At 36.1% G+C, this 26,592-nt stretch overlaps 1 protein-coding gene across 3 annotated transcripts in view; it reads left to right on the top strand.

Moving 5' to 3' along the window:
• Positions 1-26,592, top strand: part of VPS13A (vacuolar protein sorting 13 homolog A) — a 115,095-nt gene that overhangs the window by 76,227 nt on the left and 12,276 nt on the right. The window contains exons 51-69 of one of the 3 annotated variants that reach the window (XM_075411764.1): positions 346-474; positions 1,182-1,315; positions 3,182-3,311; positions 3,666-3,901; positions 5,767-5,920; positions 6,697-6,843; positions 8,230-8,311; positions 9,651-9,720; positions 10,207-10,312; positions 14,167-14,280; positions 16,067-16,212; positions 16,325-16,406; positions 17,427-17,540; positions 18,017-18,092; positions 18,194-18,357; positions 18,712-18,757; positions 19,016-19,139; positions 20,152-20,266; positions 22,388-22,826. In XM_075411764.1, the coding sequence (XP_075267879.1) occupies positions 346-474; positions 1,182-1,315; positions 3,182-3,311; positions 3,666-3,901; positions 5,767-5,920; positions 6,697-6,843; positions 8,230-8,311; positions 9,651-9,720; positions 10,207-10,312; positions 14,167-14,280; positions 16,067-16,212; positions 16,325-16,406; positions 17,427-17,540; positions 18,017-18,092; positions 18,194-18,357; positions 18,712-18,757; positions 19,016-19,139; positions 20,152-20,266; positions 22,388-22,450 (2,232 nt within the window). In that variant the 3' untranslated portion in view covers positions 22,451-22,826. Of the gene's footprint in view, positions 1-345; positions 475-1,181; positions 1,316-3,181; positions 3,312-3,665; positions 3,902-5,766; positions 5,921-6,696; positions 6,844-8,229; positions 8,312-9,650; positions 9,721-10,206; positions 10,313-14,166; positions 14,281-16,066; positions 16,213-16,324; positions 16,407-17,426; positions 17,541-18,016; positions 18,093-18,193; positions 18,358-18,711; positions 18,758-19,015; positions 19,140-20,151; positions 20,267-22,387; positions 22,827-26,592 lie in introns of those variants that run through there. The other 2 variants (XM_075411762.1, XM_075411763.1) reach the window with 2 other exon arrangements.

Genomic DNA, 26,592 nt, shown 5'->3' with positions numbered 1-26,592 from the left:
TTGGCCATTTCAGTGTTGCAGCCATCCTCAGCTCTATACTCTGGCTCTCATGTACATTGTCCATTTTAAATCTACTTCTTCATGTGACTATGAAGTCTTACTGTTTTCACTTATAGCTCCTTAACACCTCGGTTTCTTCATTGTAGTCTGAATTGTTTCTGACTTCCTTTTCAATTTATTGTCTTCAGGTAAGTAATTATTTTAGGTTATTAATAGAGTTTCTGATCCTACTCACTACACTTTTGGGTAGAGATTTAGTAGTTGAACATTGGGCTAAAGTGAATGCCATTTACCATCTAGTTTGTTTTCTCACTTACTTCAAAATATCTGATTTTTTTTTTTCAGTGCATTCCCTTTTGGCCTGAAAATGATGCCAACAAACTCCTTGTTAGAGTTGAAAATTCTGATCTCCCCCCGAAGAAGATAAATTTTGATAAGCAAGAAAACTGTCTGCTACTGCATTTGGACAACAAGGTAAATGATGGCCTTAAGAAATTAGGTAAAACATCCTAAATAACTCTTTCATTTCCATTCTCAAAACTTTCTGTCTTCCCACATAATCAAGTATTGTAAAACCTTACCTCGGGAAAAGATTATATATATGCAAGTGTATTATTCTCATTCTTATGCTCTCTCTTTCCTGTGCGTGTACAGATGTAAGTAGGCGTTTTGTTTGAAATGCGTCTCTGCGAAGCAGATCTATAGAAGGTGAAACAAAGATTGTTTTGCTAGTCTTCTGTAGCTGACGCTGAGAAGTATTTACATTAGTTCTAAAGTAATACTAACTTACTTTAAAAAGTAACTTTGACTCCACTAAATTTACTTCAGTGTTGCATATAGTATCATCTAGCAGTAGTTTTCAAATATATGAGTATTTTTAATAGTAGAATGTTTTGGAGGGCATTAATGCATATAAATGATTGAAGGAAGATTCCTCTACTACTAGCCGAAATTTTGACAGCGCAGAACTTCGCCATAGTTTTGATTAGGAAGTACAATGCCTGTTACTTATTAGCTAGATTAGGGAAGCATTTTAAAGATATGTTAAAACAGGCTGTTTCTTTGATTGTTTGATGGTTTTATCTTAGGAGAGTAAAAGTCTTCCAAAAAATTTAAATTACATTTGCTTTCCTATAAATAATTCCACTGTTATTTAACTTCATAATTTTTACATCTGATAGCTTGGAGGAATTACAGTGGATGTTAACCTGACTGAACATTCTACAGTGATTACCTTTTCCAATTACCATGATGGTGCAGCTCCATTTCTGTTGATAAACCATACTAAAGAGGAAATTATTGAGTATGGACAAAGGTATGTAAGATGAATTTTAGTGTGTATGTCTGCATGGAGAGATGTGAACTGTTATTTCAGGTATTATAAGCATGCCTATTTCTCAAGAAGCCTATTTTTTAACAAATGGCTGTCTTAATTTTGTCAGAGCACCCCAAAATCTCGTTTCATAAATTGAAGAGAACGAATTGTTAACAGAGTGGTGTTATGTAGTGCTAGGTGCCTGTATCTACAAGTAAAGAAGCTGTTTTTTGAGCTAAAGAAGCTCTCTATTCTCTTTTTGTATGAATTTTGTGGCCTCGCCCTCTGCATTCCTTTACATTCCTGGTGGGGTCAAAAGGTGCCCTTGGCTTTTCTGGAACTGTGCAGGTGTTGACTGTGCAGAATAAGTAAGGAGCTGTAAATGTAATTAGATTTGAGACTTTTACTGTTCTATCATATTTAGTTGAGATTTAGTTGAAAGAATGGGTTAAAAAGTTGTGGGAGAGATGAGGGAATGGACTGAAAAATGGATAGGTAGTTATATAAATTTTGTCAAGCCAGACCAAAACTAAGATTATTTTAACAAATACAAATTATCTGCAATTAGTGAAAATTTGGTTCTGCACCTGCATGCAGATATTCTGGTTCTGTTCTCAAGCTGGAATGTCTCTGTAATGCTTGCTACTGTATGCAGATACTGTGCAGTGCTAAGAAGTGTAAGCATTATCTACAGCATTCTGGAGCAGTTTCTTTTTAAAAGCTGAAAAGCCTCTACCATGTTTTTTTCCTTTAAGTCAATCAGAGCAGTGTTGTTTAAAGATTTTTACTTAAAAAGTGGAAGAGCTGCTAGTGAAATTAAGCTTGCAGCTGTATGTTTTTGTTTGTCTGAAGAATACACTCAATTATATGCATTGTTTTTTATCTGTGGAGGTAAGTAATTTTATCATTTTAGCTGGCTTTGGGGCAACCATAGTGTATTTTTAACAAGTATATATGTAACTTTTGCAATGAACTACAGAGAAGAGAATAGAATATTTCTGTTGGAAGGGACTGATGAGGATCATTTAGTCCAGCTACCTGACCAATTCAGGGCTGACCAAAAGTTAAAGGATGTTAAGGGCATTGTCCAAATGCCTCTTAAACAGTGACAGGCTTGGGACATCAACCGCCTCTCTAGGAAGCCTGTCCCGGTGTTTGACCACCCTCTTGGTAAAGAAATGCTTCCTGATGTCCAGTCTGAACCTTCCCTGGTGTAACTCTGAACCATTCTTACACATCACATCACTGGATCCCAGGGAGAAGAGATCAGCACCTCCCTCTCCACTTCCCCTCCTGGGGTAGGCTCTTTTCGGAGAGCTGTAGAAGACAAGTCTACCGGTTTTTAAGTGTATGTGAGGGGGAATGAAGTTTAAAATCTGTTTGTCTGAGAATATCCACTGTATCCAGATACTCAACACAGCACTTTTTTCCGTTCAGCAAATCATATAGCAGAAACCTTTCCTAAACAACAGATTTTGAACACGCTTTTCTTCTCTTGGAATATTAATGTTAGGCAGCTCAAATCCTGAATTTTTCTTTCAGCTTGTAAGCTCCAGTGTCTGGTGTCTGTCTCTACATAATGTTTCCCTGTTCATCACAAGTGAGGAAGAAAACGAGTATTTAAAATGTACTGTGTATACTTTATTTCTAAAGTGTACATATGTATGTTGAAATATAATTACAGTTTTTATTACTGTGTTGGGAATGGTTTTGTGCATGTTTTTTCATGCACAGTGTTGGTTAAAACTGTTTTCATTTTCATTATGAGAAAACATTAAATAAAGTGCTCTTATAGAAATGTTAGAATGCTGAAGTTATTGACAGAAAATATTTATTGACATTTAATTTAATACTACTTTGTTCTAGCTCCCTTGGTGAACTGGAGGACTATCTTCAGCCAAATAAAGCAGTACTGTATACTTGGGCAGACCCAGCAGGATCTAGAAAATTGAAATGGAAATGTGGAAATAGAACTGAGGAAATTACCCCCAAAGAGGTACATTTATTATCTAAATATCCTTTTAATGCTGTCAAATTTATCCTTTTCATCAGTGTATGTATGGAATTCGGTATGTAATGAGTATGATCAGCAATCTCATGTATGATGTTCAAATGCAGAACAGTAACAACACTGTGTTTGCTGGAGCTTGTGCCAATAAGCACTGTCTACAGTTCAAAAGCTTGTATGTGAGAGAGACTGCTATAAAACTTCATAATTAAAAATGTTATTATTTTCCTGTACCTTTAAAAATTGTCTTCTATTGTTGGTCGTGTTTCTAAGACTTTGGCATTTGCTTGTGGAGTAGAATGATGAATAGAATTGTAAAAACGTTTCCTCTCTTGTTCGCAGGACAAAATGGAAATACTCAGCCTGGATTGTAGAAAAGTGGTCTATTTGGTGTCATTTTTTGAAGGTTTGCAGCGTATTGTCCTGATCACTGAACATGAGAATGTATTTAAACTGACATATGAAAGTGTAAAAGCAGAACTAGCAGAACAAGAAATTGTTCTGTCTTTGCAAGATGTTGGAATTTCGTTGGTTAATAATTATACAAAACAAGAGGTGTCCTACATTGGAATTACAAGGTAACTTATTTTGTGTGCAACAGTCTAAAATGTTTAACTTCAGTTATTTTCACTCACTGAATTTCATTTTTGGGGTGTGATGGAAAAAGAAAGAGAGGTCTGGGTAAGAGTATTTAGAACTAAATCGTTACGTATTCCTGTTGTAAAGAGAAATGTTCTCACTGTGTTTTATATTAATGCATATGTATATGTGGTTTTGCAATACGATTGTAACTCTGTGTGGCAAACTTCCAGTACATTGAACAGAAGTGTTTCCTGTCCATGTAGTTTGGGGAGTGATAAGAGTTTTAAGGAGTAAGGTTTGTGGGTAGTTTGTTTTGGTGGGTTTTTCTATCTTCATTACAGAAACAAGTTGCTGAATTCTGTGTTGAAAACTGTGATGCAGTAGCAGCTTGTAGTTCTTGTTAGTTTTGATTGAGAAATTATGGTGACTCCAAGGCTCTAACACTTTAGGTTTTCTACTATAACATTTCAGAGCAAAGCAGAAATGAAACTATGTAATGCTTAAGAAATGTGTGCTATCATGTATTCAAACAGGGGCTTTTTAGAATGCCCAAGGAACACTTGTGTATCATTGCTATAATCCATACACTTCTGTATATTCATAGCCATGAGGTTGCTAGAGTGAGGGTTTTTTCTCAGTTAATTCTTTGCACTGCACTGCAAAACAAACAAGCAAAAACTTCACATCACATATACCTCACGTATTCACTTCTATCATTCACAAAGAAAATCCCAGTTCTTGCTGTCACCCGAGAACCTGAGCTTTGGTAACTATCTAGACAGTGGAAACACTCCATTAAAAGTGGCAGCTAATTGTCTAGATTCAAAGCATTGTTGAGATTTCACTGAATCAGTGTGTTTTGGAAGCAGTCATCCATGATCCATGAAAACTCCCAGCAATTTTGAGGTAGTACTGTATTTCGTAGCTGTTGTTTTGCCCTTTGGTTCACCTTTTTTTTTTTTTTTTTTTTTTTTTTTTTTGTGGTTCTGCCGTTGATGTATCTGGTGACAGACACAGATGCAGCTAAAAGGGATTGGATTAGGGGGCTGTGTCTGGAAAGCTATGTATTTGTGGACTGTAGAGTAATCTGTAGAAAGAAGAAATACCCTCCACCTGTCTGATAGTGTTGGTTTGTGCCCTATTACATGCCTTTGGTTTTACTGTGAGGTGAGATCAAACATGAGAGCTTCTCACAGAAGCAGTGGAGTTAAGCAGAAAAGAGTCCAGTGTCCTTTGGGGATAGTTAATTATTTTGCTGTTTTATTAATAATAAAAGCAAGAGACAAAAGAAAGTAAGCGATTTTTGGGATACCATTTTTAAAAAACAAAACAAACTGAACACCCCCCCCCCTCCTTAAAATCTGTATAGGAAACATGTGAAACAAAATCAGTGTCTGTTGATTTAGACAGAACGAGTGAAGAAACTATCTCAAAAATAAGAGGCGGTTCGGCAGGCATTTTGTCTTGACTTGAAGTTCTCAGTTTCTAGTAAATTCAGCTATGCCAAAATACATGCAGGAGTATATGCAGGAAACTACACTGAGATTGTAGAATAATGCATGGCAGTACTGTTGAAACTGATCTTCCTAATTAGGTATCCTTACATACCCATCTTCCTCAAAGTGGGGAGTTACGCAGATTTGCTGTTAACTTTTTTGAATTACAGTAGAGAGACTAGCTTCCACTTAGTACTAAGAAGGCAGTGGGTGATTTGGGTCACTTTTATTTACTACAGTAGTGCTTTATGATGTGGTTTCTCATTCCGTAGTTATAACCTATTAAAAGCCATACTATGGTAGGTAAAACTTGTTTTGAAATAGCTAATCCTTCTCTCTCTCGGTCCTTTGTTTTGTTTTCAAAGTTCTGATGTGGTTTGGGAGACAAAACCCAAGAAGAAGTCAAGATGGAGACCAATGAGTGTTAAGCAGACTGATAAATTAGAACAAGAATTCAAAGATTACAGTGAGCTAACTCCTTCAGAAAATAAGATTATTGAGTTGGAATCAAACGTTTTGGTAATACTGCCAGTTCTCTAATTCTATTGTTTACACGTATACATCAGAAAAAGATAATGTATCAGTTTGCTATCTTTGAGGAAACTTCCAGTGAAAATTGAGATGATCGATTTACCTGATCCATTTGAAAATCTTTGAAAAAAAATATTTGGAAAAACATCCATAAACATTTGAAAGTCTGCTAAAGATTTTTTTTGTTGTTAGACTTTTTGTTGTTAGTTTCTAATCTTGAAATCGAAGTGTAACATTTTTGCAGGTTGTGGGACTGAATATGCGTAAAGCTACAGTAAAGAAGCTATGCATTTGGTTGATTTGTTATACCAGGGAGGTGGGCAGGGTGTTAGTTTTGCGTGCGTTTGTTTGTTTTAGCACAAAATCTTGTATATTTCAAGTAACTTATTGTGGCAAAATTCAACTGTGTCATTCAACCACATACGTATGAAAAAATCATTCCAGAAATTATTCTGGAATGCAAAAGCACGTTGTACTCCACAGTCTGCTGTCCTTTTCTGTCGATAAATTTTAGATACTCATTAGAATTGTGTTGTAGGTAAATGAACATGGTATAGGTAAATGAGCCAATTTTTATCTCAGTCATAGACCATTATACTATACTACTCTGCTTTTCCTCTAGAACGCCATGTATTAAAGATTAGTAATTTTTACTGCTAATCTATCTCTACAATGTTAATGAACAGTGTAAATTTGGAAGTATATTATAAAAAGCAGTCTTTTGAAACACATAACATACCAAATTTTCTTTAATAATATAATAGGTATGTTTAACTCCTAATGGAATGAACATGAAAATTCAACAACCAAATGAGATTCCTATCAGAAGGAATTATCTGCCAGCCTTAAAAGTAGAATACAGTTCCTCTGCACATCAGAAGTCTTTCAGAATTCAAATTTACAGGATACAGGTGAGTCTTGTTAAAAAAACATGGATTTGTCATGTTTCGAATTTAATTGTACTCACTGGCTTTTATGTCAGTGCCTCTCAATCTTCAGAAATATTAGGTAAAAGCTTCTGGAAAAAAACCCTAGACAACTATGACTGTTCAGGAAAAACCGTTCATCTTCCATGCTTTTTCTTGTGGCTTTTCTTTACAATCAACAAAAAAGTAAAATCATAGAATCATTAAGGTTGGAAAAGACCTCTAAGATCATCAAGTCCAACCATCAACCCATCAACACTGTGCCTACTAAACAATGTCCTGAAGTGTCACATCTACACGTTTTCTGAGCACCTTCACGGATGGTGACTCCACCACTTCCATGGGCAACCTGTTCCAATACTTTACAACTCTTGTAGTAAAGAAATTTTTCCTAATATCTAATCTGAACCTCCCCTGACACAACTTCAGGCCATTTCCTCTTGTCCTTTTGCTAGTTACCTGGGAGAAGAGACCAACACCCAGCTCGCTGCAACCTCCTTTCAGGTAGTTGTAGAGAGCAATAAGGTCCCTCCCTCAGCCTCCTTTTCTCCAGGATAAACAACCCCAGTTCCCTCAGCTGCTCCTCATACGCCTTGTTCTCTAGACCGCTCAACAGCATCGTTGCCCTGGTCTGGACACGCTTCAGCACCTCAATGTCCTTCTTGTAGTCAGGGGCCCAAAACTGAACACAGTACTCAAGGTGCGGCCTCACCAGTGCCGAGTACAGGGGCACGATCACCTCCCTACTCCTGCTGGCCACACTATTCCTGATAGAAGCCAGGATGCCGTTGGCCTTTTTGGCCACCTGGGCACACTGCTGGCTCATGTTCAGCCGGCTGTTGACCAGCACCCGCAGGTCCTTTTCCACTGGACAGCTTTCCAGCCACTCCTCCCCAGGCCTGTAGCGTTGCAAGGGGTTCTTGTAACAAAAGTGCAGGACCTGGCACTTGGCCATGTTGAGTGTCTTACAGTTGGCTTCGCCCATTGATCCAGTGTGTCCAGATCCCTCTGCAGGGCCTTCCTACCCTCGAGCAGATCGACACTCTCACCCAACTTGGTGTCATGTGCACAAAATAGGCAAAATTTGTTGTCTTGCATATGTTCAGGTTTTTTAAAACAAATTATTTGCAAAAAATCTATGGAACATTTATTACCAGCAACTTAGAAAAACTTTTCTAGACTATTTGTTTTAAATTATTTCATTTTCCAAATAGAGCTATTTTGAACCACAATAGTAACTGTTTTTTCTGCTTTTGAATTGGTGGAGTGTCACAAGTGATGTTCGTAATCCTTTTGTTTGTCCCGATTTTAAAATATTTCACTGTTGAAAAGCTAACTTGCTGTGCCTTGTCCTGTCCTTACCCCTATTAGATACAAAACCAGATTCCTGGAGCCATATTTCCCTTTGTGTTCTATCCTATTAAACCTCCAAAGTCCATCACCTTGGATTCAGGTTTGTTATTCTAGTTTAACATAATCCTTACTTCTAAAATTACAAGACAATTTGCTTGTACTGAAGTTAACCATGTCACTTCTATCAGGTGACGTGTGTATAAGCTTACTGACTACAGATGACACAAATACTGATGTTAGAGACAGGGAAGCAGTTTTCCCTACCAAGATGTAGAGAAAACCTTTTTAACAGTTAACCATGAGAAGAAATCAAAATTTCCTTCATCCATCGATACACCTTTTAAGCATATCTTTTTGACATGCTTATTCAGTGCTCTTGGTGAGTGTAATCTGAAAGTTACACTTGGATCAAGCTTAAAATGGGCTTTTGGCAGTTGCAAAAAGTTGCAAAGGCCACAGCTAGAAGTTAATGCTGACTAATAGAGGAGAAGAGTTGCCTGCTGAAAATAAGATCAAATAGTTGCTTATCTTGATGATAGTCTGTTGCACCATTTCTGCGCTACTTGCATTTGGAGTTCTAGGGCAGTGAGGATTTGCTTTTCGTCTTCAGTCATCCGTTTTTTCCCTACTGCCCCAAATCAATTGTTTTTCTTATTGATGTTGTTTATTTTTTTTCTTTGCTTGCATCAATAGATAACATAGTGACCTATCTGAAATAATTCTAACTAATAAGAAAAGAAATTTGTGCCAGTGCCAGTCTAAACTCCAAATTGCTATGTAAGGCACCATTTATAAGCTCTGTAGATGGCAAATTATATTTTGCCTGTTTGTATGTAGCCTTCCAGCCTCTCCATTGCTTGGAGCATAGAGCTCAATGTTAGTATACTATGTGGTGAACTGCAGTCTTCCATTAACTGGTTCAGGGCAAAGTCATGTGGAAGCCAGAGTAATCTCAGTAGAGATTCTGGGTTGAGACAAAGAATACTGCTTGTCTTTTTGTACAGAAGCTAATAAGATGTAAGGTGTTTGTTCTAGATAGGATCAGTTTCAAGCTACAGTGCATAAATCTGCGGATTTCTTTTTTTTGTTTAGTTTAGTTTTTTGTACCAGCTGTTGGAAAGTCTTACTCCATGACTAGGGAAATTATGCAAGTCTAAGATTGTATCAATACTAATTTGCTTTTAAATGGAAATGGTACAATTTCAGAGATCAGTGAAATAGAATTTTGATGTTCCATTTCATACTTGTCTTCCTATTCCTTTCTGTTCCTGCTCTTTCCCTGACTTAGTTGTTTTGCCAGTTGTATGCATAATGTAATCATACTTGACAGGACTGAGAAAATCCTGAACACGTATGACATTTTGATATTAAAAATATGAAGGTATGTGTGTCATATAAAAACCTGTACTGATATCTTTTTGTTTTACTAAACCTCATAGCACCAAAACCTTTTACTGATGTCAGTATTGTCATGAGAACTGCAGGACATTCACAAATATCTCATATTAAGTAAGTGTTTCTTGCTATTGATTATGTTTAATCAAGCTTTACAATGAAAATTTTTGTAGGGACAAACATAATGCATGATAATTTTACACCAACTCATTCTTGGAAAGATCAGAGCACTTAGAGAGATGAATGCTAAGACCCCTTTATTATTGATGCCATTGCAGAATAAAGCAAGCATTTTTAAGTATCTTTTTAGTGCAGATTTTTAGTCTTTTTTAATTTAGAAAAAACGTCATGCTTGACGGTGCTAGACAGTGTTAAATGCTACTACTTGATTAAAATAGTTCTGGTTACAGGAAATGTGCTTATCTTACACCACTATGGGTAGCCTTCTTTTCACCAGTAATGGCGAATCCCTCAGGTGTAAAAAAAGAAAAAAAGTAGTACCTGAAGTTAATACATAAGTGGTCTAAGTAACCTAGATTGTTTTACATGTTACACGTTTTCATAAAACACCATAATAATTGTTTTTTGTTTCATGTATAGGTATTTTAAAGTCCTGATTCAAGAGATGGATCTCAGATTAGATCTTGGCTTCCTGTATGCACTGGTTGAATTCTTTACACAGACTGATGTGCCGAGTGACCAAGAGGTAGAAACATTTTTTTGTTTTAAGATTGAGAGATTTTTAAGTTTGTAGTTATTCAACTTGTACTTAAAAAAGAAATAAACACCGTGCTCTTCTGTGTCCATAATGCTGGTTAATTGTGGTGTCTGGGACTAATATGAAGCTGTGAGGTTTTTAAGAGCTACCATTGCTTGAGACAAACAGCAAACTCCTTCTGTTGTCTTTGTCTTGCACGTTATGCAAAGGTGGCTTCAAAACCTTCTGAAAAGAATGATACTAATGCTGTTGTAGACTCTTCAGTCTTACGAATGCCTGAAAGTTCAGCTAAGAACCCAAGACAAGGAAGGAAGTGAAAATAATACTCTCTTCTTTACGTAGCTTATTTAAAAAACAAAACAAAACAAAATTTAAAAAATCTAAGAAAGTCTTGGTCAGGAAATCACTGAAACTTACCGGTCCATGAGAGCAAGAGAATAAAAGGAATGGAGAGAGAGATTGATTAGAAATTCAAAGTGTCTTCAGCAATTTTATGTGAAATTAAAAAATTGGAAGATGATGTAATTGACAACGTTGGTATGAAGTGGAGAGGAGATGGCAGTGGGAGGGAGTTGAATTGTTGTACAGGGAGAATGAGAGGTGTTTGTACGCAGGAACAATAGAAATAAAATATAATAATATGAAGTGCAAGGTTGTCCGCTTGGGAAATAATATTGAAAACTTCAGCTACAACTATAAGGCAACAGAGGAGCCAGAGTTTCTTTGATTTGCCAAATAAAAGCAAAAAAGGTGATAAGCTGTATAGATACAATGCAATTCTGATGTGTACTGGTTATGCTGTTCTGGTTAAAAGTATTGAAATTTGAATGTCAGTACACAATGAACTAATAATAAATTATTTAGCAGAAAATGTATTAGTTTTGTCGGTATCTCAAAAGTACTGCTAGTGAAAAATCAACCAAAAATATTTGGATAAAAGATCTGCCTGGAGGAGTAGAGCAAAAAAGTCCTTTTTGGTGGGGCACTGAAAGGTAACATCTTACTGTGGCAAGTTAAAAGTATGCTGGGAGGGCAAGTTACTGTGCTTTTATTTCCCCATATCTACACATCAAAGATTAAAAAAGTAGTACTGCTCAGGTATTATACTAAAATAAGGAGAAAAGACTAAAAAAGCTGCTCCAGTGTAAATACAAACTGAAAATGAGAAGTATGAAATATGAGACAAGTATGCCATAACAAGAGAACTAATTTCTGGAATAGCATTTCAAGCAAGGTAGGATTTCTATTAGGATTTTGTAAGGTTACAGCAGAATAAACTCATGTAAGACTTGTCTGCTGTGGGTTGTTGTTCAGTAGATACATTAAGTAAATTTGCTACTCTTCCGTGATATAAAGTATTAAATATACCCTCAGTTTCCTACTTTTGTTTCTTAAGCGTATGAAGTTTTTTGTTTTGAATTTAAAAAGAAGATTCTGATTTTTGTGGGTTGTTTGTACATTGTTTTCTGACCTGTAATAAAGGAAAACTAAATGTACTGTCCAGTTCACACTTATGTGGTTACCTTGAGGTTGGGGTTACCAGTCATGAAGATCTAGTTGATTCTTCCTAGTCCTGTCTTTCTTTCCTGTTGCTGTAATTTGAAGCCTGTGGGTTCTTTGCAGAGCTCTAGTGGCACCACAGTTTGGAAAGACTCACATAACATGTTAACTGCTTATTGACATAAGAACTCTTGTCTTTAGGGAGTAATGTAAATTTTAAGTAAAATTTTAAGTTAAAGAATGGGATCTTCTCTGGTGAGAGGCACCTTTCTTTAAATCAGGGCCTAAGTATGTATTTCTATGTGATCTTTTCTTATTATACTGTAAACTCTTGAAGTAAAACTGAGTAATGTAATTTTTTAAAGGCTGGATGAGTCCAGTTTTGTTAAACACCATAAGCTTGACCAAGCCATTCAGCGTGACCTGGACAGGCTGGAAAGTTGGGCAGAGAGGAACCTGATGAGGTTCAACAAAGGCAAATGCAGGGTCCTGCACCTGGGGAGGAACAACTCCATGCATCAGTACAGGGGTGGACCTGCTGGAGAGCAGCTCTGCGGAGAGGGACGTGGGTGTCCTGGTGGATAACAGGTTAACCATGAGCCAGCAGTGTGCCCTGGCTGCCAAGAAGGCCAATGGCATTCTGGGGTGCATTAGGAGGAGTGTGGCCAGCAGGTCGAGGGAGGTTCTCCTTCCCCTCTACACTGCCCTAGTGAGGACACATCTGGAGTACTCTGTCCAGTTCTGGGCTCCCCATTTCAAGAAGGATGAAGAGCTACTGGACAGAGTCCAGCGGAGGGCTACAAGGATGGTGAGGGGACTGGAGCATCTCCCCTACGAGGAGAGGTTGAGGGAACTGGGCTTGTTCAGCCTGAAGAAGAGAAGGCTGCGAGGGGACCTTATAAATGCCTACAAATATCTGAAGGGTGGGTGTCAGGAGGATGGGGCCAAGCTCTTTTCAGTGGTGCCCAGTGACAGGACAAGGGGCAATGGGCACAAACTGAAGCAGAGGAAGTTCCGTCTGAACATGAGGAAGAACTTCTTCCCTCTGAGGGTGACGGAGCACTGGAACAGGCTGCCCAGGGAGGTGGTGGAGTCTCCTTCTCTGGAGATATTCAAGACCCGCCTGGACAAGGTCCTGTGCAGCCTACTGTAGGTGACCCTGCTTTGGCAGGAGGGTTGGACTAGATGACCCACAGAGGTCCCTTCCAATCCCGAACATTCTGTGATTCTGTGAAGGATCTTCAAAAATATAAATAGTAAGAATGAGCAGTCTGATTGTGATTTATGAAATACAAGGAAATGTGAAGGGTTCCTTAAACAAAGAAGGCATTTAATGAACATTAATAAGATTACTTTAGAATTGTTTCTGTATTTTCATATGCGGCAATATATAGTGTAAACTGGTTCTTCCCAGCAGTGTGCTAGGGCATACAGTCTGCTGCATCTGTTGATATGAAGCATACCTGTGAATTCTAGATTATGGGAGCTTGAAGAATTACATTAATTTTCAATGCATGGTTGTGTAGTGGAAAAAAACATTGTTGTATTTTATTCTCTCTTTCCCTTTCCAGTGGAAAGATAAATTATTTGAGATCAGTATTGTGAGCTGAATCACTGAATCCAGAGATTACAGGAGGCCCTCTTCTGCGCTTTCATTTTTAGTAGAATTGCAAGTCATAATTCTGGGAGTTGATCCCTACTTAATATTTAGTGCCTTGACTGTTTTGCTCATTTATGTAGCAAAGTGGTACCTGGGTGAAAGGACCCCTCGTGTTATTTTCAGTATTTTCTTTGACTGGTTAACTATTTTCTGACTATAAATTTAGAATTGTTTAAAAATCTTAAAATATTTTTTGTAATTGGCCCATTCTTCAAAGACCGCTGTAAAGGAACTCTATCTTTTGAAGGAGAAAAGAGCTAGTCTTCTCAGAGTATGTAACAGAAAATAGTCTTTGGTTTTTATATTTAAAAACCTGTGTGCTGTATTATGTGTTCAGAAGGGTATATATGTATGCCCTTTGTTTGACCCAGGTAAAAATTGTCCAAACTTTACTTCAAAATATTTGGTATTTTAACTTTCCTCAAAATGGATAATTTTTTTTTCGTATTATTAGTTGTATGTTGGATTGTCTTTTTATACATATGTTTCTTCCTCTTCATACAAGAAAGTCAGCAAATAAAGTGCAGTTAGAAGTCCTCTAAAATGGTGATCCTTTAAGTAAAAAGATAAGATCAGGAGAGCATAAGTAGCATTAGCCAATGTATTGCATCTGTGACAAATGCATAGTAGTTTCATATACTCTAAATTTTAAAGTAATATTTTTTTGAAAATGCATTGACAGCTGGAACTTTTCAAAAAGGATGTTGAATCTCTTCAAGAAGAACTGATGAGTGTGTCATCAATGGATACATCACAAATCAGCTTGTATGAATATTTTCATATCTCTCCAATTAAGGTATTATACCTTTTTCACAGTACTGTGTTTGCTCTCTAACCGAAGAACTTTTGTCTTCTGGACGATAGTAGACACTGGAAATGGAGAAGTGTAGACGTGATCAGAAGTAAAATAACAGTGTTATGGAAAAGTGCTTTCAGTGTTACCACTAACTTGTATGGGTTTACGTTCATATTTGTTAAATATTCACATTAAAAGGTCATTATTTTAATGCTATCCATTACTTACTTCATATACAGCAATTCCTTTTATTATTTAAAAGGTCTTTGTGAAATGCTGTGGCTTGTGTGCAGACAGTGTGTTGTGGATTGGGGAATGAGGTCATTTCTAAAAAACACGTACAGCCAGCATTACTATGCAATTATATTTTCTGCTCTATCGTTACTCAGCCACTGGGAAGGTAGTTTTGTGTTTTGACTCCAGAAAGTCTAACTTTGGCAAGTTCTGGATTCCCATAAACGTTCAGGTACAGCAGTTGAACAGTATGTGCATCCTTGCATGGGAACGACAGCCTGTTTGCCCGAATCTAGCTCTTGTGCATTTTTAGCTTTCTGGTCTTCATTTTTTGGTTATTGTGTAGCTGACGTTGTTAAAGCTGTGATGGCACTTCATAGGCCCTATAACAGCTCTTAATAAGGAATCTCCCCTCCATCCTGTGGGAAATAGATCAGAGAACAGTTTGAGTTTCTTCTCTGTACAGCATCTGGTGAGATGTTAAAAACAGTCTGCTATTAGAACAGGTAATTCCAGGAAATGCTTGGCTAGCTTCATGTGAACAGCTTAGCCTAACTCATTCCAGGTATATTTAGTATGTTCATAGGTATGTCTCAAGTCGTTATATTACAAAAACTGCTCAGGACTTGACTAAAGTAAAATGCACTTTATGTGTTAACATAACAAAGTGAACAGTTTGTAACAAAGTAGACAAAAGCCTGCTTTGAATGTCATATTTGACACGAAGAATTACATGGAGGAGATAAGGTGGGATAAATGGGCATCAGGTTCTAATAAAAGGTTAGTCTTTAACAGTTACAAAGTCAGTATAGAGCTGTGAATTGACAATGATTCTGCAAGACAAGCTATGTATCTTTGAAATGCGCTATGGTAAAGATCTGTTACACCATTAATTAATGAATGGCACATGGTGATGTCTTCAGAAAATCAGAAACAGGCATAAATTCTTTTCGTCTGATTTTGAAAACTGCTGAATACACTTGTGCACTATAGAGCTCTTTGAGCAATTTGTTATATGTGTTTCTCTTTTGAGACTGTCACCTTAATTTCTGTGAAACAAATACTTTGGTTATTTCAGGGGTTTTTTCTTGTATACATATTACAGTGTTTGTTTAGCACCTGTAAAACTGGTGTTGACATTTGTTTTCAGGATTTCGTTTCTCATTCTTGCTTGCACACCATGCTGTGTTATTTTCATTCTGCTTTGGTTTTGGGTATTAATTACAGAAAGAAAATATTTTTGAAACAAGCTAATAACCAAAATTATAGCTGAAAGATTATCTAGAGACCTTATGTGAAAACAAGAGTAAGCAATTTCAAGTTCTTGTTTTCTTAAAGCTACTTCCAGTTATTCAGTTTGACTCTAAATATCAATGTTTTTTTATTGTCCTGTGTGGTGTTTTTATGTTCTCTGTTATGAAGTCAGTCTGATTTCAGTCAAGATTAGAAATGTCTTCTCAATTTTTAAATCATGTAAAAGATTATGAAGATAGAAATGTAATACTTCTAAAAACCAACCATGTTATTTCCCAATCTCATTTTTGTCCTTTAGGTACACTTAAGCTTTTCACTCAGTACGGGTGGAGAAGATAGTAACAAAGAAGAAAGAAAGAAAGAATTGATACCACTTCAGTCCTTGAATCTCCTGCTGAAGAGTATAGGAGCCACCCTTACAGATGTACAAGATGTTGTCTTCAAGTAGGTGGAAAATACAATTATAAAGATTACTTCCAAAGATTAAACCAAGATTACATATTAGATTTTCTCTGCATAATAAGGACTTACTTTTTCTCTTTTCTTTTTTTTTTAGGTTGGCATTCTTTGAACTCAGCTATCACTTCTGTACTACACAACAGCTCCAATCAGCAGTTGTAAGGCATTATTCAAAACAGGTTAGAATAAGTAAATCTCAATATTTCAGTAAATGACATGAGGGTGTTGAAACACTGGAACAGGTTGCCCAGAGAAGCTGTGGCTGCCCCCTCCCTGGAAGAGTTCAAGGCCAGGTTGGATGGAGCTCTGGATGGAAGCAACCTGGTCTAGTGGGAGATGTCCCTGCTCATGGCAGGGGGGTTGGAACCAGATGATCTTTAAGGTCCCTTCCAACCCTTACCATTCTGTGATTCTATAAAATTTATATTTTGGAAGTGCTACTGTGTGCTTTGGTTCTGTGAAAATAAATAAAATTATTTTCAGCCCTGTATGTTTGTACAAAGGTGGAATACGTAAACACACACAAAACAATTACTCATTAGTTGGATTCTGTTGCCTTTGTTTTGGGGACAAGTACTGTTTCCATATTATGACTAGAGGAAAAGTGGCATAGATAACAAAACAACTTGCTCGAATGGATAGTGGAAGCAAACACAATGCATCTCTGACAGAGCAGAACTGACATCAAAATATTAGTGCTTTTTCTTGGACATTAGCAGTATATGAATTATGATCCCTCTTTGGCCTTTGTGTACTGCCACGTCTTGCCTGAAATGTAGGAGATGCTCAATATTTTTTTTATAAATCAAACTACACTTCATGTAGATGTAATTATAACATTTTGCAGTGGCAATCAACAGAATTTTCCCAACATGTGCAAACAGGCCGTAGTTTGTCTTGTAGTGTGAGAGAAATCTAGGTAATGTGCTTGCTTTGTAAAATCTCAAGAACATTAACATCAATTGTTTGTGAAATGCTTGTAAGAAGTAACATTTATTTGGCTGACTTAATATGATTTAATCACTGTAAGATACTTTTTAATACAACTACTTGTACATTTCCAAATAATTCTGAGGTTTTTACAAGAAACTCGTATTACTTTGACTTTTTTTTTTTTTTTTTTTTAATTTGGGTATACTACACTGTTTGTTTTAGTGTATTTTCTGAAATATTTCTACTAATAACTATTTTTATTTCAGGCTATTAAACAGATGTATGTTCTTATTCTTGGCCTTGATGTCTTGGGTAATCCATTTGGATTCATAAGAGGCTTGTCTGAAGGAGTAGAAGCATTCTTCTATGAACCTTACCAGGTAAAAATCTCTGCTGCCTTCTTATAAAATATAGTACAAGTAGATAGATATGAATTATATTGAAAATGTGGATATATTAATACTTTTTTTTGTTTTAAATTTAGATTTAGAATTTAAAATTTGAAGTGAAAGTACCAGGAAAGGCTACTGGAAAACACAGCTGAGATAAAAAGGAGAAAGTAGTCTGTTTAACTTAATTCACAGAAGACTGTTCCTTATGGTTCTAATTTTAAACTAAATCTTCTTTTTTTTTTTCAATTTGCCTTAAAATAAGCAGACTTCTGGGAGTGAATTAGTGTTCTAAAACAGTCTTTCTTTCTCTCACAGGTGCTTTCGTGGGCACTTTCACACTTTCTTACTCATTCTCACGCTTTTGTTCTCTGTTATATATAAATTCCAATAAAATTATTAGATTTTAAAATGTGTAATGCACGCAATTTGAAGCTTAACATAAATGCTTTTTTTTTTTTAATTAGGGAGCCATCCAGGGTCCTGAAGAGTTTGTAGAAGGAATGGCACTGGGACTTAAAGCACTAGTAGGGGGAGCTGTTGGTAAGTTTCAGCATTATCACAGAGGTATATTTAATAGTAAGCAATATAGGTGAGTATTTGTAATTTGCATTGGCCTTTTACTTTCTTTTGTTCTCCAATAGGTGGGTTAGCTGGTGCTGCATCGAGAATCACTGGTGCTATGGCAAAAGGAGTAGCTGCGATAACTATGGATGAAGATTACCAGCAGAAAAGGAGAGAAGCCATGAATAAACAGCCCACTGGTCTGAGAGAGGGTATCACTCGTGGCGGAAAAGGATTAGTTTCTGTAAGGAGAAAAAAAGATGTAAAAAGATTAAGTAAAGTTTTTATGTGGACAAGAGTAACAAATACAGATGCTGCCATAGTCACCAGAGAGTTGTTACTCTTCATTTTAGTACTAGTTTTGCAAACATATGGCCACAACTGAGTGATAGTTTTAAAGAAATATATACGAGGGTAGAGGAAGAGGTAGGAACTGTGAAGCAGGTGTCTCTAATTCTGGTAACTTGCAGTGAGTTTTAGAATACTCCAACACATCTACTTTGAGGATATTCACCAGTGAAATAGTAAGAAAAATGTAAAAAATGAAAACTGTAATCAGGAAGCATATTTGTAATGTCTCTTTTGTTTCTCTTGGTAGGGTTTTGTTAGTGGCATAACAGGAATAATTACAAAACCAATAAGAGGTAAGTTTACGACTTCTGATGCATTAATTGTTCATATGATGGTAAATTCTTGATACTTGATGAGACATTATAAATGTGAGTTATGATTTCATATTCCTACGGACTTTTAGTTTAAATGTTGTTTACATTAGCTTGGTGTAGAGGAGACTGTGTAGTTGCACAACAAGTAAGATTTGTAATTAAATGGTAATTAAGTTTGCTAAGATTGTAAGAAAAGCTCAGTATTTTATAATTCTTTGCTGCACTTAATCCTTTTAGGTGCTCAGAAAGAAGGAGCAGCTGGTTTTTTCAAAGGTGTTGGAAAAGGCTTAGTGGGAGCAGTAGCTAGGCCTACTGGAGGAATCATAGACATGGCAAGCAGCACATTTCAGGGCATTAAAAAGTAAGTAAAATAAGTGTGAAGAATGACATATGGCATGAAACAGACAGTGGCAGCAGTAGTATATTGTGTCTTTGTATCACTTCTGTGCCAAAGTTTCTGGATCTGTCAACTTTGTCATTAGTACAGATGAGCTAGAAAAAATCTTATCCATATTGTTATTTATATAATAAATAGGTGGCTCTTTAAACAATACACAGTTGATAGGATTTAAAAAACGCAACATTAAACCTTGGGTATTTCTAGCATTACCAAAGAAACAAGTTTAAAAGCCTCAGTGATCAGACTCCAAATATACAGGAAAAAAGGACTTCTTCACCACATCAGAAGTTATTTGTAATATTATTATTACTACTATATGAGATCAGTTCCAAGACTACCATGTCATGCCAGGATCTCTCCTGGTTGTTCAGACTAAGAACTGTGTTCGGACTGCATATTGTATACCGTGATAGTCTCACTTTAATACCGCTGTTGCTGTAGAAAATCTCATGCTGTAATGTGTAAAGAAGTAGGGGAAAGTGTTTTGACAGGGCATTTAGTAGCTTCATCTGAATACAACTGTTTAATGGCCCTGTTCTGCTTAGCAAGCTGGGTCACTTTTGCTGCCACGAGACTGGCAGTCTCTTTTGTTTTCCACTTTTAAGTTCTTTAGCAGAGAAATGCAAGAAAAATACCAGAGCAGTAGTGCTGTATGGCACACATGTCTTCAATTTTGAAGTTTTGAAGTACAGTACTTATACACTAATTAAGTATTGCAGGTGTGTGCTGTCTTGTGCCATCAAATTTCCTAATAATCATTCTCTGAAATGGATTTCTGAGTAAAATCTATTACTGTTTCATAGAATATCTACTCAATGTCTATTCATATGCAAAAGTACATATATAGACAACAACAGTTGCCATACTAGAACTTGAATTTAATTTGTATTTAAAATAATTTAGAGCCTGTGCTAAATATTATAGCTGAGTAGAGATACGGACACATACCTTAAATTTGCTGCTTTATTTTCAGAGTTGCAGATTCATCAGAAGATGTGATAAGCCTGCGCCCACCTCGCTTCTTTGGTGAAGATGGAGTTATTAGACCTTACAGATTGAGAGATGGAACTGGAAGTCAAATGTTACAGGTGAAGAGAATGAAAGATAATTTGACCTAAATTTTAACTCATCAAATGTTGAAATAAGTATTTTACAGAATTTCTGATTTCTTAAATTCCCTACCGCCCATTACCTAGAGCCAAGAAGTTTAATGTAATTTCTTAGGCTTATGACCACTGCAGTGATTTAGTTTCTGTGATACTGGTTTTGAGAAAGACACCATAATTTAGCATTTTTAAATGAGAAATGTTTGTATGTATAATTGAAAAGGTTTGTGTCTTTAATTTTTATTTTTGCTAAACAATGATGATAAACACAAAGGTACTTTTTTCAGCATTTTTATAATACACATTTTACACAGTGAATTTTTAATCTCAATTTTATGTAAAACAGCATATTAAACACACTTAAAATAGCTGTATTTACGTCACGCTACAGCCATTGAAAGAACGTAAACAGTTTTGAAGTGGAATACTATTTACATGAAGAACATACTTGAGCAGCAATTATTCTTTAAGAATTCAGCTGCCATTTAAGCTAATTTGACTCAGATTACAAAATGGAAATAATTTCAACTGTTATGCATCTTACCAATTTTCTATTTTTTTCTGTTAGAAGAAAAACTGCATTTTAGAAACATTCAAACATAGGAAATATAGTAGTAATTAGTGATTGCATGAATGTAAACAAATTTTTTTAAATACACATTGAAGGATTCACAGTGTGCCAGTGAAATGTTGGAGAGGTCATACAGAAATAACCCTTTTGAAGAATGAAGTGGCCTTTGGAGAGGATTTTTAGACTATTTTGACAATTGCCACAGCTGTTTGTTTCATGTCGAGGTCCAAGCTGGTTGTTTCTGTTTCTTCTGCATTTCATTAGCATGTCTTTTGTTCTCTGGTATAGAGGGTTGTCTTGTTTGGGTTCTCTCAGCTATGTTCGCTGTACAATTCTGATGTACTTCACCAGACTGTGAAAGTTCTTTGATAATAAATAGCATGCCTCTGCCTTTCTTCTAATGAGGTAGCTTTAACCTGTGTTCTCCAATTTAAAGCTAGTGTTATAAAGCAGTATTACCTTAATGAGAGCATAGTTAGAAGCTGTTACTGATGAACGGTATAAACTTACTACTATTCTTTCTCCTTTTCTTGGTAAGAAAATGAATTCCAAAATATCACTTTTTCTGTTTTAAAGCATACCACTAAGACAAATGCCAGCAAGCCAACAGAGTCAGCTCTAATGTGCAGACTTCTCTAATGACTTTGCATTGCTTTTGCTTCTTAAATTTGAACGTTTGCATTTTTTTCTCTGAGAAACCTTTAAAAATTTCTGCAGTGTAGCATGTAATTCTGATTTTTCTCTGTTGTGTAGCTGAGTACAGTACCACCATCTTTCATTATTCAACTTATAAAAGCATAAAGGCATTGCCTTGTGTAATGCCTGTCATAGTTTGCGATGGCAGCCACCTTTTGAAAGTAGATAAAGTTGAAAAATTATGTTTCATATTAGTTTTCACTGCTGTTGATTCTAAGGCAAAACTACTCTTGAAGAAATGTTTTGAAAGCTCCAAACAGGGTTGTAATTCTCCCTGTAGACAGTCAAATCAGAAAAGAATGAATTGTGTAATTTTTTTTTTTCAAACATTGATTTCTGATATGCTATATTTGGTGCCTTAATCTTATTTTACCTTGAAGTGTACTAAGTTTTTGGTTCGTAATGTTTCTGGTTCCAGAGTTATTTCTTTGTTTTTCATGAGATGCGGTATATTACATGTCCCCTGTCTGGAGCAGTTTGAGTAGCATCATATTTTCTTATGGGAAAAAAAGCTTGTTCTCCCCTTTTATACTATTTCTGTGCATACAGATCTGGTGACTGGCCCCACTGCAGTCACTGTGCTGTAGCCTTTTCAGTGGATTACTGGATTAGATTGGAATAAAACTTGTTTTCGTTATTTAGAGATTGTATATACTGATTAAAGGAAACAGCATATAGGTGATTTCATGTGCTCGTCTGTGTCCTAAAGTAGGATGTCACTTCAGAATTTCTTTGTTTTCTGGGGGTTTATTTTGCTTTAATTAACAAATTTGCCAGACAAACTAATACTTCTAAACTAATACTTGTGCTTTCTTCTTCCCTTACCATGCTTTCAGAAAAGACAGGCCTACAGGGAATGGACTAAGACTCACAATAGTAGTGATGATGATGACAGTTAGGATAATGTGGACTGTAACAGATTTACATGGCCTTTGTCACATGCTTTTGACCTTTAAGTATGAAGTGTTGCTGCTATAATTCCCACTGAGAAATTTAGGTTGTCTGATATCAAATTCTTATTTTCAGAACTGTGCAAAAAAATGTGGGGAAATAAACTGTATGATGATGAGTGCTAGGCAAAGAATATAATAAAAATAGTCTTATAGATAAAACTGGACATTAGGTGAAAATAGTACTGAATAATATGAAGAAATAGTAATACTGTGACTTAGAGTTTATTTCCAGATATGTTTCTATCAAGTGTATTTAATGTTTTTGCATTTATGTAAGTGTTTGACAGGTTTTATTTATAATTTACTAGATGGAATGCTTTTAAATGTGTTGAGTAAAACTTCACTGAGTTGTACAGTCATTATTGGTGTTAAAATGCTGTTTGACTTTGATTTATTTCATCTTTCAAAAGTATTTTGTCTGCTTTTCTTTTTAACAATAAACACGTCTAAAGTATATCTAAAATGGATTCATCTGTTCTGTTCCAACATTGTTTCTCATGTTTCCTGGCACTAGATGATGTAAAACCACTAAATGGCCTATAAAAATATTTAAAAGATGAAATACATGTATTTTGAAAGGAACATTTAACATAAATCTTTAATTTTTCAATTATCATTTATTTTACCATGATTTTTTAATACTTATTTTGCGTATCCTTTGGAATCTTCAGATGTGTGAAATAATGGTTTATTTAGTTATTTTTTTATTGTGACCATAAATGATTTGGTTCTTAAATAAATATTTTTGTTTTCATAGCAACAAAAAAAAAGTAAAAAACCCACCTCAGAACTAAACTCTGTAAATTCATGGACAGCTGGAGAAAATACTAGTACATTTGCAAGGCTGTGTGTAGTAAAATATATGTAATATGCAAAAGAATTTAGTTTTTTATTTACCTAGACACAGGGGTGAAAAACCCCAGCACTGAACCACTGTAATTCTGTATTGTAAATTCTACAATATAGCTTTGCAAGCTACTTGTTTCTTTAAAAATTGGGGGTTTTTCCGTATTCACTGGAATGCTTGCACAGCTTTCTCATCCTTTTTTGCGGTTTGTTGCTAAATTCAGATTTTTGTGTTGCATTTTAAAGAGGTCTTGCAATAGATACTTATGTATCAATAGGTACTGTAGTAAGAATTAACTCTTCTGCCAACATCTGAAGGATTAGAATTGCTCTGAAGCAATAAGAGCTTCAGAAATGTTTGCATATTTACCAAAGGTGATGTTCATTGTCTATTGTCTTCCACTTATAAAAATTCTGAGGGAAGAACCATTAAAATATGTGAGAGTGCTTATTCTCGCTCTGTGCCCCCAGGAGCAGATGTGCAGTCTGATCTCTTGGGCAGTGAGCCTGGAAAGATAAGTCTGTAATCTTCCAGATGAAAAGAGGGGACAAGCTCAATTTGAGAGCCTGTTTTAGCTGAAACTGCTGATGCTAAGGGTTGCTAGAGATCACGTATTGTTACTTATTTTGTAACACTGTCACCTCAGAAGGATGTCTTGCAGAAGTAGATGGGACACTGTATTGCAATGTGTTGCTGCCTGAAACTTTGTGGGAAGAATTTTCAATGTTTCAGGTACAAGTAGATCTCAGGTATTTTTCTGAAGAATGTAGGAAAATATTTTGATCTTCAATCCTGAAAAAAGACAAGTCATAGAATCACAGAATCACAAAATCACAGAATAGTAGGGGTTGGAAGGGACCTCTGTGGGTCATCTAGTCCAACCCTCCTGCCGAAGCAGGGTCACCTACAGTAGGTTGTAGAGGACCTTGTCCAGGCGGGTCTTGAATATCTCCAGAGAAGGAGACTCCACCACCTCCCTGGGCAGCCTGTTCCAGTGCTCCGTCATCCTCAGAGGGAAGAAATTCTTCCTCATGCTCAGACGGAACTTCCTCTGCTTCAGTTTGTGCCCATTGCCCCTTGTCCTGTCACTGGGCACCACTGAAAAGAGCTTGGCCCGATCCTCCTGACACCCACCCTTCAGATATTTATAAGTCATGCCTAAAAGTTGAGAAAATTGTTAGGTACAACTTTATGGAAAGGCTACTGCTGCATTTGATTAACTTTACTGGGGTTTGGGAACTTTAAATATGTTACCTGACATTTTCCTTTTTGGCTTTTTAGTGCAGTTTCTTTTTTATCCTGTAAAATTTTGGTTTTCTTCTGTAATTACCTGTCTTACAAGACAATGCCTGTCAGAAATATAACAGAATATATTTTTTCCTCATTCTAAAATGGCTGTAGAAAGAAATGTAATAATGTTTTGACTGAGAAAGCATCCCTGCAAACATACGAATTTGATTATTCTAGAAATAATACATTTTTTCTATCAGATTGACCTAACTTCTAAAGTTTTTTAACTTCTATAAATCATTACGGAATGCAGAAGTAAAATTAACGTGAATGGTAGTACTGCTGAGTCAGGTATGACTAATTCAAGTTCACTGCGACATAACTAAAAAGAGTTCTTTGTTTACTCAGCAGATTGAAAGGTGGTAAAATACTGGCTTAAAAAACCAACCAACCAACCAAAAAAAGAAACAGTAAAAAAATTTGCCAATGTAGTTGGCAAGTATGATTATATACTTTAGAATATTTTCACAGAGTATAGTTCTAGTTTTGAAGTGTTAAGAAAAAAAGTAGTGATTTTGTATGTACAAGTATTTTATTTGTTTCTGTCTGGAGTCTAGCTTCCTCTGAATATACATTGGGAAAAGAGATATTTTGGACTTCGGATAATAATTGTATCACCTGGGATGTTAAGATTTAATTTCTCTCTAAGTCATGGGATCAAAACCTGTGAAAAGTGTAAAAGCTAGCTATCTGAAACTGATGGTCTTTAAGGCACCAAAAATGCAAAGAAAGCAATGTAGAGATTATTTTCTCCAGGGATTTAAAGTAACAAATCAAAACCAGACAATCTTTTCAAATGCCTCTCCCTCCCACCCCCCCTTGAGTTTAAGGTATTTTAATAGTTTAAAACACACATCTTTTTTTCACACCTTTTCTCTGGTGAATTGAATTTGAAGTCCAGTGCTGTTGCTGAAAACTGAGGACCAAGTGCCATCCTTTCAGCTCTGGTTGCCAAGTTTTCTGCACTCAGCTACAGAACAAGTTTATGATTCAGCTTTTCCTGAGTGTTTAGTTTTACTCTTTTAGTGACTTATATGATGGTAACTTGAATTTACATGCTTCCTCCTTGCTGAGGTGAAGAATTGGCTGTGCTCTTTATCTTTGATGTTTTCCAGTACATCCTTTACGATCAGGGTTCTTTGGTCTTTTTCTCAAGGGGCTCTGTAGACTTAACTCAGTGCAGAGGGATACTATAGATAGTTTCTGGGATCATTTAATAGGTGATGCTAGAAACCATTTTTGTTTATACCTTTGTTGTTGTTATTCATTTACAGAAGCTATAGAGCTGCCAGAAATCACTGGTATTTGCCCTGCCAGGGAATAAAGCTGAAAGGCTAGTCTCATGCTTATGAACCTAAGTCATTAATGCTTGTAGTGTGAAATCAGTGGAGTCCTCTGTGTCATAGCTCAGTACCTACCCAAAACCAAAATAAATTCTAAACCTTTTTTTTTTTTTTTTTTTTTTTTAAATTTGTCTTTATACTGTTTGAGTTTGTGAGGTCTCTCTTACAGTGTTGTGTAAGGTTGCTGCCCAACTATGTTGCAGTAGATGTAAGCTTGTAGAGAAGACAGTCCTTCAAAGCCGTGCTTCAATACTGTGTCCTACTGTATTGGAGGTGTTCAGCATTCAGTTCAGTGATCCTTTTTTGGTTGAGGTAAGCTCCAGATCAGGTGGCAGAATGTTCAAATGGGTTGAACAGGCCCTTGTTTCTTAGTATTCAAACTTCAGTCTGCCAAGAAGAACATCTGAGAAGTGGGAAGACGTGTGTTGCACTCCTCCTTTCTCTCCTTCCCTCACCCCGCTGGGGCTTCAGTTCAAATCAAGACATAAACATCCATATCATGAAGTACTCTAAAACTGAGGTTTCACGTCATAAAATTACATGGAGAAATTATTTCCAAAGGTCAGACTAACTTCATTTGTATTTGACATTGTCCTGACTCTTACCAG

The sequence above is a fragment of the Opisthocomus hoazin genome, chromosome Z (assembly GCF_030867145.1).
Source record: "Opisthocomus hoazin isolate bOpiHoa1 chromosome Z, bOpiHoa1.hap1, whole genome shotgun sequence".
NCBI classification, from domain to species: Eukaryota; Metazoa; Chordata; class Aves; order Opisthocomiformes; family Opisthocomidae; genus Opisthocomus; species Opisthocomus hoazin.
This window is presented reverse-complemented; position numbering and strand designations above follow the sequence as displayed.